This window comes from Heteronotia binoei, chromosome 13 (genome assembly GCF_032191835.1).
Source record: "Heteronotia binoei isolate CCM8104 ecotype False Entrance Well chromosome 13, APGP_CSIRO_Hbin_v1, whole genome shotgun sequence".
NCBI classification, from domain to species: Eukaryota; Metazoa; Chordata; class Lepidosauria; order Squamata; family Gekkonidae; genus Heteronotia; species Heteronotia binoei.
In genome coordinates, this window is record NC_083235.1 from 1,454,328 (window position 1) to 1,471,592 (window position 17,265).

A 17,265-nucleotide genomic window follows, 5' to 3' on the forward strand; every position below is an offset into this window, starting at 1 on the left:
GAGCAAGGCACAGAAGGGCAGTTGTGTCAGGGAAACGGAGAGGTGGGGTTATGCGCTGCACCACAGAATTGGCGTAAGAGGGTATGGCTCTGTGGATTGGCATCCGGAGTAGAGAAAGCGAGGACTTAACATTCATTGAAGGAGATGTGGATCAGGGCTTCTTCCCCATTAGGGAATTCCCAGTCTTCTGTTGCCACAGCAAGAGGAAACTGGAAACAGGTGAAGGAATCCAATCCAGGGGTCATTTTGTAGAAAAAGAGATGCCGGAGCTCATTAGCACAACTTATTGGCATCTGCCATACACCCCCTGACATCACCGGAAGGTGTACTAAGTTATATCAGCTCAGCATCTACCTTCAAATGCTTCTTGCATTATAATTGCCATAAGAAAACCTGACTCCCATCATACTTTTTACATTCCTTTATCCTCTGTGGCCACAGTGGCATGAGGGAGATTTCCATCGGTCTGCTTTTTTATGTTTTGGTTATTTTCCAATTTTTTTGGTGGGGAATAATAATACTAGAAAGTTTGTCACATCTCAGAGTTGAGCAAAATTCTCCCAGGGGGTTGGAACAATGGAGCCCAGAAGTAAGTATGAGTTGGAGGGGGGGGGGGGTAGGAAAGAAAAAGCACAATAAAATTTAGAGGTTCTGGAGCTCTGCTCCTGTGAGCTCCTGCCCAAAATGAGGCTTGGTCATCCCTTGTGACAGAATAAACCAAGTTCAAGCCACGATATTCCTCATTACTATGTTTGGGTGTGAAAGTCGGACAATGCAGAAAGCTGAAAAGAAGAAAGTGAATTCCTTTGAGTTGGTGTTGGGGAAGAGTTTCATGGGTTCAGTGGACCACCCCCCAAAAAAGAAAAGACAAATAACTGGGTTCTAGATCATATCAAGACAGAACTCTCCCTAGAACCTAAAACAGCCAAACTGAAGCTAGGAGAGGTTGAAGGTCCATCAGTGGCTATTAGCCACAGTGTATAAATTTTTTTGCCATTGTGTGACACAGAGTGTTGGACTTGATGGGCCGTTGGCCTGATCCAACATGGCTTCTCTTATGTGACACAGAGTGTTGGACTTGATGGGCCGTTGGCCTGATCCAACATGGCTTCTCTTCTGTTCTTATGTGACACAGAGTGTTGGACTGGAGGAGCCATTGGCCTGATCCAACATTGCTTCTCTTATGTTCTTATGTGACACAGAATGTTGGACTGGAGGGGCCACTGGCCTGATCCAACAGGGCTTCTCTTATGTTCTTATGTGACACAGAGTGTTGGACTGGAGGGGCCACTGGCCTGATCCAACATGGCTTCTCTTATGTTCTTATGAGACACAGAGTGTTGGACTGGAGGGGCCATTGGCCTGATCCAACAGGGCTTCTCTTATGTTCTTATGTGACACAGAGTGTTGGACTGGAGGGGCCACTGGCCTGATCCAACATGGCTTTTCTTATGTTCTTCTGTGACACAGAGTGTTGGACTGGAGGGGCCATTGGCCTGATCCAACAGGGCTTCTCTTATGTTCTTATGTGACACAGAGTGTTGGACTGGAGGGGCCACTGGCCTGATCCAACGGGGCTTCTCATGTGACACAGAGTGTTGGACTGGAGGGGCCATTGGCCTGATCCAACAGGGCTTCTCTTATGTTCTTATGTGACACAGAGTGTTGGACAGGATGGGCCACTGGCCTGATCCAACATGGCATCTCTTATGTTCTTATGTGACACAGAGTGTTGGACTGGATGGGCCAATGGCCTGATCCAACAGGGCTTCTCTTATGTTCTTATGTGACACAGAGTGTTGGACTGGAGGGGCCACTGGCCTGATCCAACATGGCTTCTCTTATGTTCTTATGTGACGCAGAGTGTTGGACTGGAGGGGCCACTGGCCTGATCCAACAGGGCTTCTCTAATGTTCTTATGTTCTTATGGCACCAGGAGAAAAGGAACACCCAACGTGAGACAGATGGACTCCATAAAAGAAGCCACGAGGAAGCACCCTCCTCCGTTGGCAAGACCTGAGCCAGAGGCCTGCATATCTTCGGGACCACCTCTCCCCATATGACCCCCCCACCCCAGCTCTGGGGTCTGCTGCTCAACATCTCCTCATAGCCCCTAGTCCTAAAGACGCCTGGCTGGCTTCAACGAGGGTCAGGGACTTTTCGGTCTGGGCCCCTACCTGGTGGAATGAGCTCCACCTGGAGATCTGGACCCTGCAGGACTTATCAAGGTTTCGCAGGGCCTGTAAGATAGAGCTCTTCCGCCAGGCTTTTATTTAATCCAGCGGGCATCCTCTGAAAGTCATCACTTCCCCCGGCATTTCGCCATTGTGGTGTTCTGTTGTTAACCACCAGCCTCATGCTGTTTGCCGCCTATGTCTGTAAGATGGTTTGCTGGGCTGCTCCTGTTTTGCAGTGCCTGCTTTTATGATATTATTTTAACTCTGTTGTTTTATTGTTGTAAGCCGCCCTGAGCCTGCTTATGGGATAGGGCGGAATATAAATCTAAAAATTAAATTAAAATGACAAAAGGCTTTGGAGGACATGAAGCCATAAGATCTCCCTTGACAGCACTTCGCAGACAAACAATAGCGTTCCGTGTCCCAGAGGCCGGATGAGGATCATGTGTCTTAACACGGGGACGGGGGGCGGGCTCTTTCTTTCTTGCCACAAGTGGGCTGCGGGAAGCAGTGGGGGCAGATGGAGGAGCAGCCAATGGTGTCCTTTGCCCCAGCAAGGCACCAGGTTTCCCTGGAAGGGCCTAATTCCCTTCCTTCTTCGGCCGCCATTCTTGCCTGTGTTGGCCGTCAGGCCTTTCCTTCCTTCTCCTGCCTGGATCTTCGTTAATTGAATTCTTATCTGCCTGACTGCTCCCAGGCCTCGTTTTGGGCAGGAGCTCACAGGAGCAGAGCTCTGAGACCTCTAGATTTTATTGTGCCTTTTCTTTCTGAGGAAAAGGAAAGGTCCCCTGTGCCAGCACCAGTCGTTTCCGACTCTGGGGTGACGTAGCTTTCACAACGTTTTCACGGCAGACCTTTTACGGGGTGGTTTGCCCTTGCCTTCCCCAGTCATCTCCACTTCCCCCCCACAGCAAGCTGGGGACTCATTTTACCCACCTAGGAATGATGGAAGGCTGAGTCAACCTTGAGCCGGCTACCTGAAAACCCAGCTTCCACCAGGGATCAAACTCAGGTCGTGAGCAGAGCTTAGGACTGCAGAACTGCAGCTTTCACTCTGTGCCGCCCCCCCCCCCACAAAAAATTCTTGCTTCTGGGCTCCCTCTGTTCAACCCCCCTGTGAGAATTTTGCTGAATTTGACAAGCTTTCTAATATTTTCCCTCACAAAAAAATGAGAAAGTAACCAAAACATCTCAAGCAGACAGATGGAAATCTTCATCATATCATTGTGGCCACAGAGGAGAAAGTCATTGGAAAAGTATGATGGGAATAAGGTTTTATTAGAGCAGTTATAATTCAAGAAGCATTTAAAGGTAGATGCTGAGCTGATATAACTTAGTACACCATCCGGTGATGTCAGGGGGTGTGGCAGATGCCAATTAGTTGTGCTAATGAGCTCCGGCATCTCTTTTCCTACAAAATAACCCCTGCCTGCTTCTCATCTCATTCATCCTTCTTTGGAGGAGGCTTTTCTTTCCAAGCAGACCTTTCCCTCCTGAGCCATGGAACTACCATTAGAAAGTCCCCTCCTCCCCCCCCCTCCCCCCATGGACCTCTTTGGACCCACAAACATTTCTGTGGCTCAGGGCTGCTTCCATCAGGCTGGGGTGGGTGGGGGTGGGACAGAGATGGCCAAGCGACATTTAAGGTGCGCACAGGATTCTGGCCTGCTTTCGCATGCTACACTTACACTGGCTTCGCATTTCTTTCTTTGGAAAATGGCGCTGACATCCACATTTTCATACACACTGAATAATGCACTCTCAGTGCGCTTTAGCAGCCGTTTCCTAGTGGGTTTTGCATCTCACAGTCAAACCCAGTAGCAAAAGGCATTGGAAGTGGATTGAAAGTACACATGAAGCTGGTTTATACTGAATCAGGCTCTCAGTCCATCAAGATGGATCCAGGGGGGCAGCTGTGTTGGTCCGAAGCAGAACAAAGCAAAGGTCAAGTTGCACCTTCAAGACCAACAAACTTTTATCCAGAATGTAAGCTTTCATGTGCCAGAAGCACACTTCATCAGACTTCAGCGATCAAGGTCAGTCTTGTCTACTCAGTCTGGCAGTGGCTCTCCAGGGTCTCAACCCTGAACAGAGGTGGTCTTTCCCATCATCTGCCTCTTGCACCTTTTAACTGGAGATGTCGGGGACTGAACCTGGGACCTTCTGCATGCCAAGCAGGGGCTCTGCCACTGAGCCACGGCTCCTCCTCAATTTATGTGTGAAAGCACCACAGCGCTTTCTGGAGGAGGTAGCTGTATTAGTCCCATTGCTGCAAAATAGTAAAGAGCCCAGTAGCACCTTTAAGACTAACAAATGCTATTGTAGCAGAAGCTTTTGAGAAACACAGCACCCGTCCTCAGTTTCTATTGCACAATAATATTATTTTCGTGGGTCAGATACTCAGAGATGCTTCTTATTTATTTGCATTATTTACTGCCGGCCTTTCTGGAATATTCAACGGTGAGTTCAGGTTTCACCATTTCCAGAGGCAAGCAAAATAAACAAAACTAGAAAGAGTTCTCTACGGTGCAAAGAAGAAGACAATGGTTTGTAAAGAGGGTTTGATGAACACACAGCCACCCACATCTCGTAATCCCAAGAGATTTCAGAGAGGATATTAAAACGTTTTCAAAAACTAACCTCTTGGTCATGCGTTTACACAGAACTCCAGAAAAGAGACCAAAGAACCCTCAGGCACATTCCAAATCGGAATACTCCAAATAACCATCCACAGCATCTTTGGCTGGAGGCCTCTTGCAGCTATTAGGATGGAAGGCCACAAAGTCTCCCATCTAAGTACTAACCAGGGCTGCCTTTGCTTAGCTTCTGCGATCTGGTGAGATCGGGCTAGCCTGGGCCATCCACGTCAAGGCAGGAGATGAACAGAGGTGGTTTGCCCTTGCCTGCCTCTGCGCAGCCACCCTGGGCTTCCTTGATAGTCTCCCCTCCAAGTACAACCCAGGGCTGAGAGCTTCTGAGATCCGATGAGGTCAGGCTCGCCTGGGGTGCCGAGGTCAGATGCCCAAAGAACAGGAGTTGGGAAAGGTGCCCAACTCATTGGGTTAATTTCTCCTCTTCTGCCTGCCGAAGGATTTTTAATGGGAACCAATTTATCTGAGCAATTAATTCATCCAGATAAAAATATGAAAACCAGGAGTGTAAATTGTCTTAATTCCTCTTAACGGCTTATCCGAGGTTTCCATGAAGGCTGAAGAGACTTGCGCTAAGGCAGCAGCTCACAGAGGTGGGGAAGGAGTTCACAGCACGCGAGCTGGAAATTATGAATCACGCGGTAATGGTGTGGGGGGGTCCGTTTTTAAAAAAGGAAGAAATCTTTCCTAGTGATGTAAAATGTCCAGAGATTTTGAAGCACGGGGGGGGGGGGGGGAAGTGCCCCCCATTTTATTTTTTGAATTAAAAAATAATTGGGGGGAAACTGAATATATGCAATGTTTACTTTCCTATCAAACCTAAACTTATTTTGCAGATTTAACAGCACAAAACGCTTCACTGATTTAACAACAATTTATAACTCAGTTAGTAAGTATAGTAGTATTGCTGGGTACATTTATGGAATTTAAAGGCATAAAGATCTTTGCTTTCTGTAAGAAAAAAACCTGCAACTAAGAAGTAAAAAAGCCTTGCAGACTGCTGTTTCTTATGCTACCAAAGAAGAAGACTCTTTAATTTATGCCATCTGAGAGGTAGAAAAAAACAAAAGTTCAAAGAAGAAAACAAATTATATTGCAAACAAAAGAAATTGTATCATTTGGACAGAAATTCTCTCAGGGATTCATAGTATGTAGGACCGCCCAACATGTCTAGATATTCAGCTAAAATTTATAACACTGAACATATCCTATTCTTTAATAATGTATCATGGTTAAACACATTATAAAATGCAAATTGTAGCCAAAATTATCTCCATTAAAACAAACAAAAAAGCCCCTTGAAAATGCGCATATCTACAGCATATACGAGTTTGTTTCCGTGCTCCCCAATGGGAAAAAAAATTAGGAAGTCCTCAGACTTTTACATGCCATATATTTTGAATGAGTGCGATGCCTTGAAGCAAAAGATTTTTCTCACTCAAAAAACCCCAAAATATTCTGTAGGAGGCTTTCTTTCAGTGCTCCTCTAAATATCCCAGTTTTTCTAGTGGAAAAACTGCCAAGGCTTTTCCATGCTATATATTTTGAGCATGAAAAACTGTGTTTTAAGAACCATTTTACTCATTCTAAAATAAATAAATAAATCATAGGAGTTTCTCTGCTCTGAGATCCCCCCAAATTTTCCATTAGAAAAGTAGGGAGGGGGGCCGGGGGGGGAAATGTTGTTTTTTTCCTTCTTAACTTTTCCCAGTTTTTCCCGCAAGCCTTTACCCTCCGTCTCTTTATCAGACTGATCCTCCACAACGGATCTCCTGGTACCTCACCCAGGAGTACTTTGCATCTGTCCCACTACTGCTTGATGCCTCTCCCTACACATCTCTCTGGCTGTGCACAGAACACAACGGTGGTATTGTAACCCTGTCGCCATCCACAGCACACAACTTTTAAGCTGTGCCTCATGTTGATTTCTAGTCAAACTGGTTTTGAAGGATCCCACAGCACTTTAAGAAAACACCTTGGAAAGGCAAAACCGAACCCCCTACAGCTCAAAGTTGTCTTATAACCGACCACTTCACTCTCCATCCTCCTCTCCACAAAATTCTTTCATAATTCCCAGCCATTCATGTTATGGCGGCTGTTTCCTTTTTTCCTAAAACACAGGAGGCGCTGACAAGTTTCCTAGCAGGCAGAAAACGCCAGGCCTTCCCAGATTATTTTCTTTATAGAACAACAAATGTTAAATCCTGGTGAATTTTGTGAGGAACCCAACCCTTCACTGAAAAAAAAAAGTATCTGATTTTAGGGACACCGCATTTCCCAGCACTCACAAATGGTTGGCGAGGGGGAAAGCTTTTCTTTCCTCAGCACTGTAATTGGGAAGGCTCTCCAGAATGTAACCACATGAGCTTCACAGGCCCCTATTGGACAACGCCTGTGACGCTGCAGACACCCTCTCTGGTCTGTGCCATTTGGTAACTCTTAACCCTCATGGCCAGTCTTCAGCCTAGTCAACTTGCCAACCACCACATTCTTCGGTGACATCTCCTCTGCTTGGTGCAGTCTTATGAAAAGTAGCAAGGGGACAGAAACATGAGAACTCTACCCCCACACTCCACCATCCTGCCCCCTGCATGTGCGTAGGACAGGGCCCTCTTCTCTGGGACCCCCCAGTCCAAGGGCAACAGGACTGCGTGGAGCTGAAATCTCCTCTGCTGTGCAAATTGCAGGGAAGCAGCAACGCAGCGGGCAACGGGCCATCCTCTGCCACTGGTTCGGAAACTCAACGCAGTCCATTCTTTGCCTGAGGCAGACCGGGAAGCTCTGTAAATGGCACAGGGGTTGCCAACCTCCAGGTGAGGTCTGAAGATCACCTGGAATGACGGCTCACCTCCAGAGAACAGAGATCGATCAGTTCCATGGGAGGAAATGGCTGCTTTGGATGGTAAAGGGCTCTCTGGCGTAGCGCCCACCTGAGGTCCCCGTGCTCCCAGGCTCCATCCCCAAATCCCCAGGAGTTTCTCAGCCTGGATCGAGGAACCCTAAACGGCATCTGTGCATTCAGAGAGCTGGTGGGAGACACTGAGCTGCGATAGCAGAGCTGCCTTCTCCTATTTCACGTCTGATGTCAGTTCCCCTGGTGAACTGTGGGGACCCACTGTCTTCAGCCTCTGGGCTCCCCTGCCCCAGTCTCCACTCCGTGGGCCACAGACTGACCCACCTCACAGGTAACGTTCCTTATAAGCCGTGAGGTCTTGAGAGCAAAAATTCTACTTTGTGAGCTACTGGCTATAAAGTTGTGAGCTACTGCATCAATTAGTTTGTTCTAGGGCCATTTTTCCTGAGCTGAAACAAAAATGTGTGAGCAGGAGGCAAAAAATTTGTGAGCTAGCTCACACTCACTCAACTGAGAGGGAACACTGCCCACGGGACAGCTGCAAGGAAGACTGTGATTACAGTTATTCAATGAGAGACGGCAATCTGAATAAGGGCCAGGGGTTGGGGGAGACTCAGACGATGGTTATGCCCAGATTCCAGAAGTCTCCTCCAAATACCACAAACTCTCCCGCTCATCCACTCTGAAGGGCATCTTCTAGAGGACCTCCGTAAGTGAGGAAAAGACAGACAAGGTGGGCCATAAGGTGCCCCCAGCACCACCCTATCAGGGAGCACAGGCTAGGAGAAAAAACAAAACGCTGGCCGTTCCCAGAGTGCCGCATCCCAGCTGGGCAAGAATCGTTGTTTCCCAAGCTACCCCATAATAACTAGAAGCATTGTTCTGCAGCATTTATCACCCACCTTGGGGCCCGTGGTAGGCAGAAAGAGCAAACCGCACACAAGAAAAAAGCCGCCAGAGCAAAGGACGGAGGAAGCAGGGAGCTGGTATTTGTCCTTTCCTCCAAGGGTCACTCTGGAGTGACTTTGGAGTGACTTTGACCTCCAAGAGAGGAGAGGCAAGGAGTGTCAGGTTCATGAATAGAGCAGAAGTCGACAGCGGGGGAACGGGAGGGGGGGAAGGCGGCGGATGACCAAAGATGTGAACAGGTACAGTGAGCAGGCTGTGCGTCTAGAGGGGGCTCCGGTCTATCAGCTGTGCTCAGGTCGCAGGAGAAAGAAGTTACACAATCAAAAGCTCCCTGTAATCCATTTGGGAAGAAGTGCATCTTTTCATCGACTTGCCGAGGAGTTGGGGAACTGGCAGCGATGGAGCAGATAGGTTCTCTTCCCCCCCATTCAGTCTGCAGCCATCATTGTAGGAGAAGGGCCAGGGACACAGGAATGAGGCAATCCCCCCCCCCACAAAGCCACATAAATAATCACCTGTCAATCACCTGAGAAACATGCAAAAATGTTCCCTCTACATCAGCAGCAGCTAGAAACTTGCATACATTGGGCCGTTTAAATGGGATCTGCAATTAATTATGAGAACTGAAGGTAAGAGGCAATGCTGTGGAGAGGTCAGAATGCAGACCGTGTAGGAGGGATCCCAGCTCAAAATTCCTGCTCAGCCTGTGTTGAATGGGTGGCTCAAAGCCGGTCACTCACTCAGTGCATTCACACTACACTAAGTAATGCGTTTTCTATCCAGATTTTTACTGTGTAAGAATAGCAGAAATCTGGAGGTAAAACGCATTATTTAGTGTACTGTGAACTCACCAACTCTAAGGCCTGACCTACCTCAAAGGGTGGTTGTAAAAACAAAATGAGGGAAAGGAGAAATTATTAGATTACTTTAAATTCAGCCCAATGGCCTTGAGCAGTATCACACTAATAGAATTAAAAACTATCCTAATAACTGGACTCCAGATTGGGACTCGCTTGTTCAGTGATATCTTGGGGGGGGGGGGGGAGGGATAAAATATGTTTGCAGCTATCAGAAACCATTTTTGTAAACTTTTTCCATATCATTCCTAATAGTAGTTAAGCAACTCCTTAGGCAGTATACATTCACGGGTTGGCACTTCAACGTCATTTCAGCATTTCTTCCATGGTTGATACACCTGTATAAAAAACTGGTAGGCACGTGCACCAAATTTCTGACATAGAAAACACAAAGGAAACTTATGTACTGACTGATGGCCATACAGGAAGGGGGATTTCCAGTTTTGCTTCCTGCGATTTAAAGGCCGAGTGTGATTTTTGTATCCAGCTCGCAGCCTCCAAGAAAGAAACCACCCACTAAAACGACACGGAAGAGATAACGTTTGCCTTGGGTGGGCCTTCGCATCACCTCACAAACAGACAGCACCAATATAGAAACCCCAAAGGGAAGGGAATCAATAGCCCCCAATGGCTTCATACTTTCAAACACCCCTGAAACTGCCCTCCTCCTCCCCACGTTGGGCTTACTTACAGTTTTGAAGACTGGTTGGGCAAAAAAAAAAGTATTAAAAGAAGCCAGGGAGGGAGACCGGCCTTACCCTGACCTGCAGTTTCCCCCCTGAACACAATCCCACATCTCCCTTTGCCTGACAAGGGTATTCTTATAATTCAGTCCCACCCTCTGAAGTCGCCAAACTCCATACTGAGCCCAGAGGCCACGGCTGCCGTTTTCCAAAGGCCACTGCAGGTGGTTGTGGGAAGTAGGGCTGGGGGATAAAGGGGTCCCACAAAGTGACCATCTTACAAGCCCAACGTATTTATCCCAGGCCCTGTTTCCTAAGTTTAACAGCAGCGTGTGCCTCTGAATCCAGGTCAATGGTCGATGACAAAATCTTCCTCTCTTAGCTATTGGGGGGGGGGGGCTTGGGTAGCAGCCCCTCATTACTGACGCCCCACACCCTGAGAACACCTTTGGATGAATTCAGTTGCATATCGCACTGTAACCCCACCCGGCCTCGTCCCTGGTTTTATGCCTAGGATCCGCCCTGAACACAGGAAGCCGAGATGTTTTCAGTCACAACCCCCTAGGAGGAGTTCCAAACTCTGCAACTGATTCTCAGACACCTCAGCCTGTGAAAGGCATACCGGGGCTCAAAACATTCATCCCCATAAATGCCGCCAAAGGACGAGAAGCCATGGCATTTCTCAACACTGTCTTTGAAATCTGAGTGCAGCCCTTAAAATGAGACCTTGCAAACAAAGTGATATTATTTGGACATCCCATTCCAGGTCAAAGAAGCAAAAAAAAAAAAAAATGAGTTTGGCCTTTTGTGGGCCCAGCAGTGACACCGGCCTGGCTAGAGCTTCTCGTGAGGCCTGGCTAGAGCTTCTCTGGGAAGGTCTCTCTCTCTTCTACAGTCCTGCCCACCCTCGTTTTTAAAGGGTGAATCCAGGTCTTCAGTGTGACTCTCAATATTTGCCCTTTGCCCACTGTGACCACAAACAAGCCGTTATCGTTCAAGGCCAGTTCATCACCTCCTAACCAAGCAGCACTCTGGAAAACGCCACAGATCTAGGTAGGCTGGTGTGTGTGCGTGCGGGTGAGTGAGTGAGCAATATTCTCTGTGCAGTCCCACTGTGAGCACACGAACACAAGCATCAAAGCAGAGAAGATGGACAGTTACGAGACCAAATTATGCTTTTTAACTACTCCGTTGGCTAGTTTGTCACCCACAAAGCAAACCTATCTGAGCCTCCGCGGCAGAGAAGCTGGGCGAGATCCAGCCTGCTCACCTGACAAATGCACCTCGCTCTTGCATGCTTGATTGGAGATCTGATTAATAAGTTTGGGGAAGGGTTTTGATATTTTGGGTCAGTTTGTAATTTGTTTCTCGGGCTTCTTTGTTATGATTTCGTGAACCACCTCGTTGGCCTGTCATGGGCTTAAGAGGCAGATACACTGAAGAAAAAAATAAATAAATACAGACAGGTTCCTACTTCACTTTAATGTGTGTCCCTGCCCACATGTGAAAAACTGTAGCATGTTTGTGTGGACACTGGAAGTGTGCTTTGCACACGAGTACTTGGGTTCTGCACAGTTGGGCAGGTGAAGAAATTGTCCGTGCCAGCCTGGAGGACAGGAGGGAATGTTTCAGGGCTAAGAATGAGGATATGCAGAAGGGTAGAAAAAGTAAAGGCCCTCAGTTTTGACTTGAATGAAGGGAGAACGGGAAAGTACAGAAAAAGGGATTTGTAAAAAAAGAAAAGGGACACCGTGAGCATGGTTTGTTTTCTGCTTGCCAACTCTGGAAGTGCCCTGTGCCGTTTGGATGGCACAAGTGTGCCAGCTACGCCATCCGCAGGCCCTGAGATGAACCTCCTGACATTGGCCAGCGGCTGCCACACATGCACCGGGCGGGGGTGGGAGGCACAGCTTCAAAAAAAGAGAAAAGGCTCCCGGCAATATTATTAGACTGGAACGGCAGAAACACAAACGATGCCGGGACACACGAGGCAGTAACCACACAGACCGCCAGATTTCACTCTGCAGAGATTTGCTGTCATCCAGGAAACGAGAGGGGGGAAAGTGAAACAAAAGGCGGCTGGAGTGATTCAGCACTCGGACTCCTCGTAGGAAAACAAACTGGGCTGGGGGAAAAGCAGCGAGGAGCTGGAGAGCGACAGTGCAGGGACTGGGGCAGACGCTTTTCACTACAACTTGCCACGGTGAAAGCTAAATACCCTCCGCCCGCCGGAGCCTGCCCAAAGTCAGAGGCAAATAGGGTGTCTCTGGGCGAAGGCTAAAAATTAACCAGGCGTTTGTGTTCCAACTTGAAAGCAAAACAAAACAAAAAGGAGAGCTCCAAAGAAACATGAAAACAAAATGAAACCGGGCATGTTTGCATGAAACACACGCATTGGGGGCAGGGGGAAGGCCACGGACACAATAGGAGAAAAGAGGGGTCCTTCTCATCTTGACCACATTCCTTTTCCCTTGAGAAACTTGCTCCTATTTGGGACAACAGAGAAGGAAAATGCAATACGGTGGCTCTAACACTGCCGTACACAGCTTAAAACAGCCAGCAGTTCCAGTTTGTCGGTTTTCTTGTTGTGCAAGTCGCCGGCACATCGACCTGCGACACTGAGCCAACAGAAGGAACTGGGGGGGTGGGGAAGCTAAGTATAGAAGACAGAAGGCTCACTTAAGGGTAAATGTTTCTTAATTTCAAAATCTAACATAATCATAAACCCTCTTGAATTTTAGTTACCCGGCCTCTATATACTTATATTCTTATTTGGTGTCATTCATCTTGGTGGGAAAAGGGGATCTGATCTCTTGTAGGAAGTTGTGGCCATCCTAGGCAGGAGTGAGACAGGAAGTCACAAAAGGCTACTGGTCAAACAACGACTTTCTTCAAACTCCTGAGTGTGAAGCGCTCATGCTAGCACATAAGTTTAGCAAATTTGTTCATGGAGAATGGAAGGAAACACAGGGAGAGAAAACAGACAATTTGGAGAGAAACTACTGTCTTTAAAATTAAACACGGGGGCAGGGGGGGATAAAGGAAAAAAACAAGCAGTATATATATATATATATTTTCTTTGACCTACCAGGAGTGTGAACAAAATACGCCAAGTACAGATCCAGTTCTTTAATTGTGACTCCAATGTGGTGTGGCTGGACGCAGAGGCCTGGGTTTGAGCACTGTGGCGACTTGTACAGCCGCTCCCCATCAGTACTTTCAAGAGGGATCCCTTTGAACAAGATGACCATAACGAGGTCCAGCCTCCAGACCTTGTCGGCCTGTCTCAGGCAGTCAATCCTGCGGATTTTGCCCTTCTGGTCGGGGTTGGAGAGGACGCAGCACGGGGCCTTCTTGCCTGTGATGGTCAAGACGAAATCCTCGCGGAACTCTGGGCGGATGTCCTTGCGTAGCTTGGCTAGCAGCCGGGATGCCCATTTCTGCTTGATCTCCGGTTTCTCACCAAGTAACTCGTCCTTCACGGCGCGCTCCTCATCCTTTGACATCCGCTTCTCATGCTTCTTAAAGTACTTTCGTTTCCGAGCTTGCAAATTGAACCATGTGTAAGAAAAGGCACGAACATGAGGAAGAAGAGCTTCAATGAAGGGGTGGAATTCATCCTAAGGAGAATAGGGCGAGAAGAAAGGGTGCAAAACAAAACAAAGGGGGGGGGGGGAAATGTTAGAACACCGAGAAGGAAGAATCACCCTTCATACTGAAGTTCATATGACGCCTCCCAAACAATCGCAAACTGCCAAGAATTACAGGCACAAACAGGCAAGCACTCAATGTGATCAACCGAACAAGATAAAACACAAAACTGGAAAAGGGGGTGTCGAGGAAGAATAGTGGCCGGTGGAGGGGGGGGTGGAATTGTTTCCAGATCGCTGCTAGATCATAACTAATAATTTTTAAAACAACATAAAACAGTGGAAGTAAAATGTGACCACCCCTGACAACAAAAGTAATAAAGTTGTTTTGCAATATTCGGATTAGAAACAGAACTGGTTCGTATCCCTTGCTGGGCAGAATGCTCTGGATAACTGTATCTAATCAAGTAATTTTAGGGGGCTTTCTGACTCTTATCTTTAAATGTATATATATATATATAAAGAAATATATATAAAGATTTTCCCCCAAAGGCAAAAGCATCCAGGAAAAAAAAAGTCAAAAGTGGAAATAATTACCATTCCTGTGGTTCATCCCGGCGAAGCTAAGCCCCCCGATTCAGAAATTCTGGGCTCACAATTGCAGAGTGTGGAAAGGGGAGGATGTGGGGACTGGTGAGGGGGAAGCGGAAGGAGGGGAGAAGAAGGAGGAAAGTCGCAATGTAAGAAGGAAGTCCCCCAGAAAAAGTGCAGAATGCTTCCTAAATTAGATAGGAAACAATGGATGCCAGCATTCTCCACTCACCAAACTGTTAAGTCTTATTTAATAAAAATAATGGAAGAGCAGAAAAAAAGAAAGAAAGATTAGATAATTAGAAACCAGGTTAAGAATGGAAAAAAATCAGCAAGGGACAAAAATAAATCAACATCCCCCTGTCTTCACAGGCGCGCACACACGCACACACACAAACACAAAATAGGTCTAAGAATGCCAAATGTCTCTCTAGAAGAAAAAAAAATTCTATATGAAGGAGGGAGGGGGGAAAAATAAAAATCAGGAGAACAACAGCGACTGATCAGGTGGGGAAGTGAGCGGGGGGGGGGGAAGAAGCAGCTTTTTCAGCGTTGGCAGAAACGCAAAGATGCAACTTAAATGTGCCTCCCTCTGCCTGAGAATGGGGGTGACCGCAGGTCTAGGGGAAAAGGGACCAGCTCCACTCTGGAATCAGCTGTAACCGGCTGCTGGCAGAACCCAACTGCTGGGTTGTGGGGGATTTGGTGGTGGTGGTTTTCCCCCCTTTTTTTCCTTCCCTTTTTTCCTCTTAAACTCTCTTGTTCGCTGGCTTTCTCCTTTCATGCTCAGTCCCCAGCCATTTGCCTGTGCCCGTGCCAGCAGGAAAAAAGAGAGGGAGAGAGAGAGGAGAAAGATCACCTATTTGGCAAGCAGGCACATCGCCGAGCAGCCAATGGCTGCATCAAAGGGAAAGGGAGGTGGAGGGGGGGAGGTTGGCGGAGAAGGCATCAGGGAGGGGGTGGCACTGGGAGAGAAAGAGCCTGTGCAGTTACGAGATTGGAAACAATTTGCCAAATCGTCAAGTTCATATCTAATGAATAAGCAAAGTCCAGCCGCAATGAAATTTTTATTGGCCGGCAGATTTTGGCAAGCAGGCGACTGGCACAATGTTTTAAATAAATAAATATCTGAGCATCCACCCATCTTCCCTCCCTTCTCCCCCCCCCAAGAGACAGTCCCACAGGGCCTTAGAAAAAGCAGCTGTTCTCTCCATCTCATTCTCTTTTTCCGTTGTTCCTCTCTCTGCAACTCTGAGCGGGGAAAAGTCGGGGAGGTGGGGAATGGCCTTTCCAAACTACAACTTCAGTGTAGACATTATTATCATTAATCCTTTGTACCGGCAACATCCATCCACAGTATACATGGCCCCACACACAAACGCCCAAGACGTACAGATATTATTTCTTTTAAATATCTTAGCATTGTCTATCAGCAAAGCTGAAATGAGGCGTTTGGGCAGCACAATTTCACTGCATACCTGCTCTCTATCTTGGTCTCCCTCCAGCTTCAATTCCTAATGATACATGCCTTGCAGATTGGAGCAAATGGACTAGTACTGCTATCAAGTTATTCGCTTCTAGCCCAACCTCTACCCTCAAACTAGCCAACGAAGCAAAATTAACTGTTTGAAACCGTTCTCAGTGCACAGCAACTATTTAAAATTTTCCCAACTCAAAAACACTTCCATGGCCTGATTATTTTTAACCAAAAAGGGAAATTAAAAAAAAAAAATAACCTGGAAGAAAAATAAAGAACAAAGACAGTAGAAAAATGATGTCGGTACACAAAGCGAGGAATAGATAGCAGAGCCAAGGTAGAGAATGGGGGACAGAAGAGAACACACAAAAGGCTGAGATGGTAAGCAAAAATTAAGGTGTGAAAGAGCAACAGAAAATAAAAGTCCAGTGTAAGGAGGCAAAGAGAAGGACAGAGACCTTTTTGTTTGACTCCCTTAGACTACAGCTTTAAATATTTGGGCATTTGGGGGGGACAGCTGAGCCAACAGTGGCCTTCTTCTCAGAGGCCTCCCCTTTCTCGTTTTGTTATCCATCCACCCGCCTCTTACAAACCTGACTTCTCCACCCCAATCACACCCAGCAGAGCAGAGAAAGAGAGATTCATTTACAAAGCAATGCGGCTCCAGTCCCTCCAAAGGAAAACATGTCTATTTACATATTTATCTCTGCCTACATATCCCTTTGCATCACAGCTGAGTGCCCTGAACCATGATGATGGTCATGTCGGGGCAGTCTCTGAGGAGCCCAATAAGCCACCAATGGCTAGCAGGTGGAGGCGAGCACAGAAATCAGGCCGCTGCTCAGCCACGGTTTGCCCCACCTAGGCCTTGTGGCCCACTTTCCCACCAGCAGTTAAATCACAGCTCTCACATTCATGCTCAAGGGGTAGGGTTGCACCACCACCCTGCACCCTAATTCCTTTAACTGAGAGGGGGGCACGATCACTGCCTTCCGCTCCTGGCCCCCGCCCTGTCAGCCTGAACCGCCTTAAAAGCAAAATCCAGGACCTTCAGACTTCTTGCCCTTCATAAATATGTTGTCTGCTTGGGAAAATACACAGACTTCTCCCCCACCCCTCCGTGACCTTAGTGACAAACCCCCCGAGGGCCGCAAGACAAAGGTGATCTGTCCCTAGTAGTGTTAGGTAATACCTGAGCCGGGCCCTCCCCCGCCATCAGGTAGATTAAAGGAAAGCACGCAGGCAAGCCGGCAGTTGAGGTGGAAGGGTTCCATCCAGACACAAAAGCTGGGGATATTTTTCTATATCTGTGTCAAGAAGGGGGAGGGTGTAAGTTGAAGCAGAAGAAAAGAGAGAAGGAGATAAAGGCGAAAGTGAACTGCTGCCCTTCTCCTACTCCACCCACCTCCCCAAAAAACATTCTGAAAGTCTGTCATGGAAATTTAAACTCCGTGTTTCAAAATCTTGCAGCCCTCA

General features: G+C 47.5%; 1 protein-coding gene across 9 annotated transcripts in view; it reads right to left on the bottom strand.

The window, feature by feature from the left end:
* NFIX (nuclear factor I X) overlaps nt 1-17,265 on the bottom strand; it is a 317,800-nt gene that overhangs the window by 211,712 nt on the left and 88,823 nt on the right. For 8 of the 9 annotated variants that reach the window (XM_060252521.1, XM_060252519.1, XM_060252523.1 and 5 more), the window contains exon 2: nt 13,220-13,751. In XM_060252521.1, the coding sequence (XP_060108504.1) occupies nt 13,220-13,751 (532 nt within the window). Of the gene's footprint in view, nt 1-13,219; nt 13,752-14,318; nt 14,494-17,265 lie in introns of those variants that run through there. The other variant, XM_060252520.1, reaches the window with a different exon arrangement.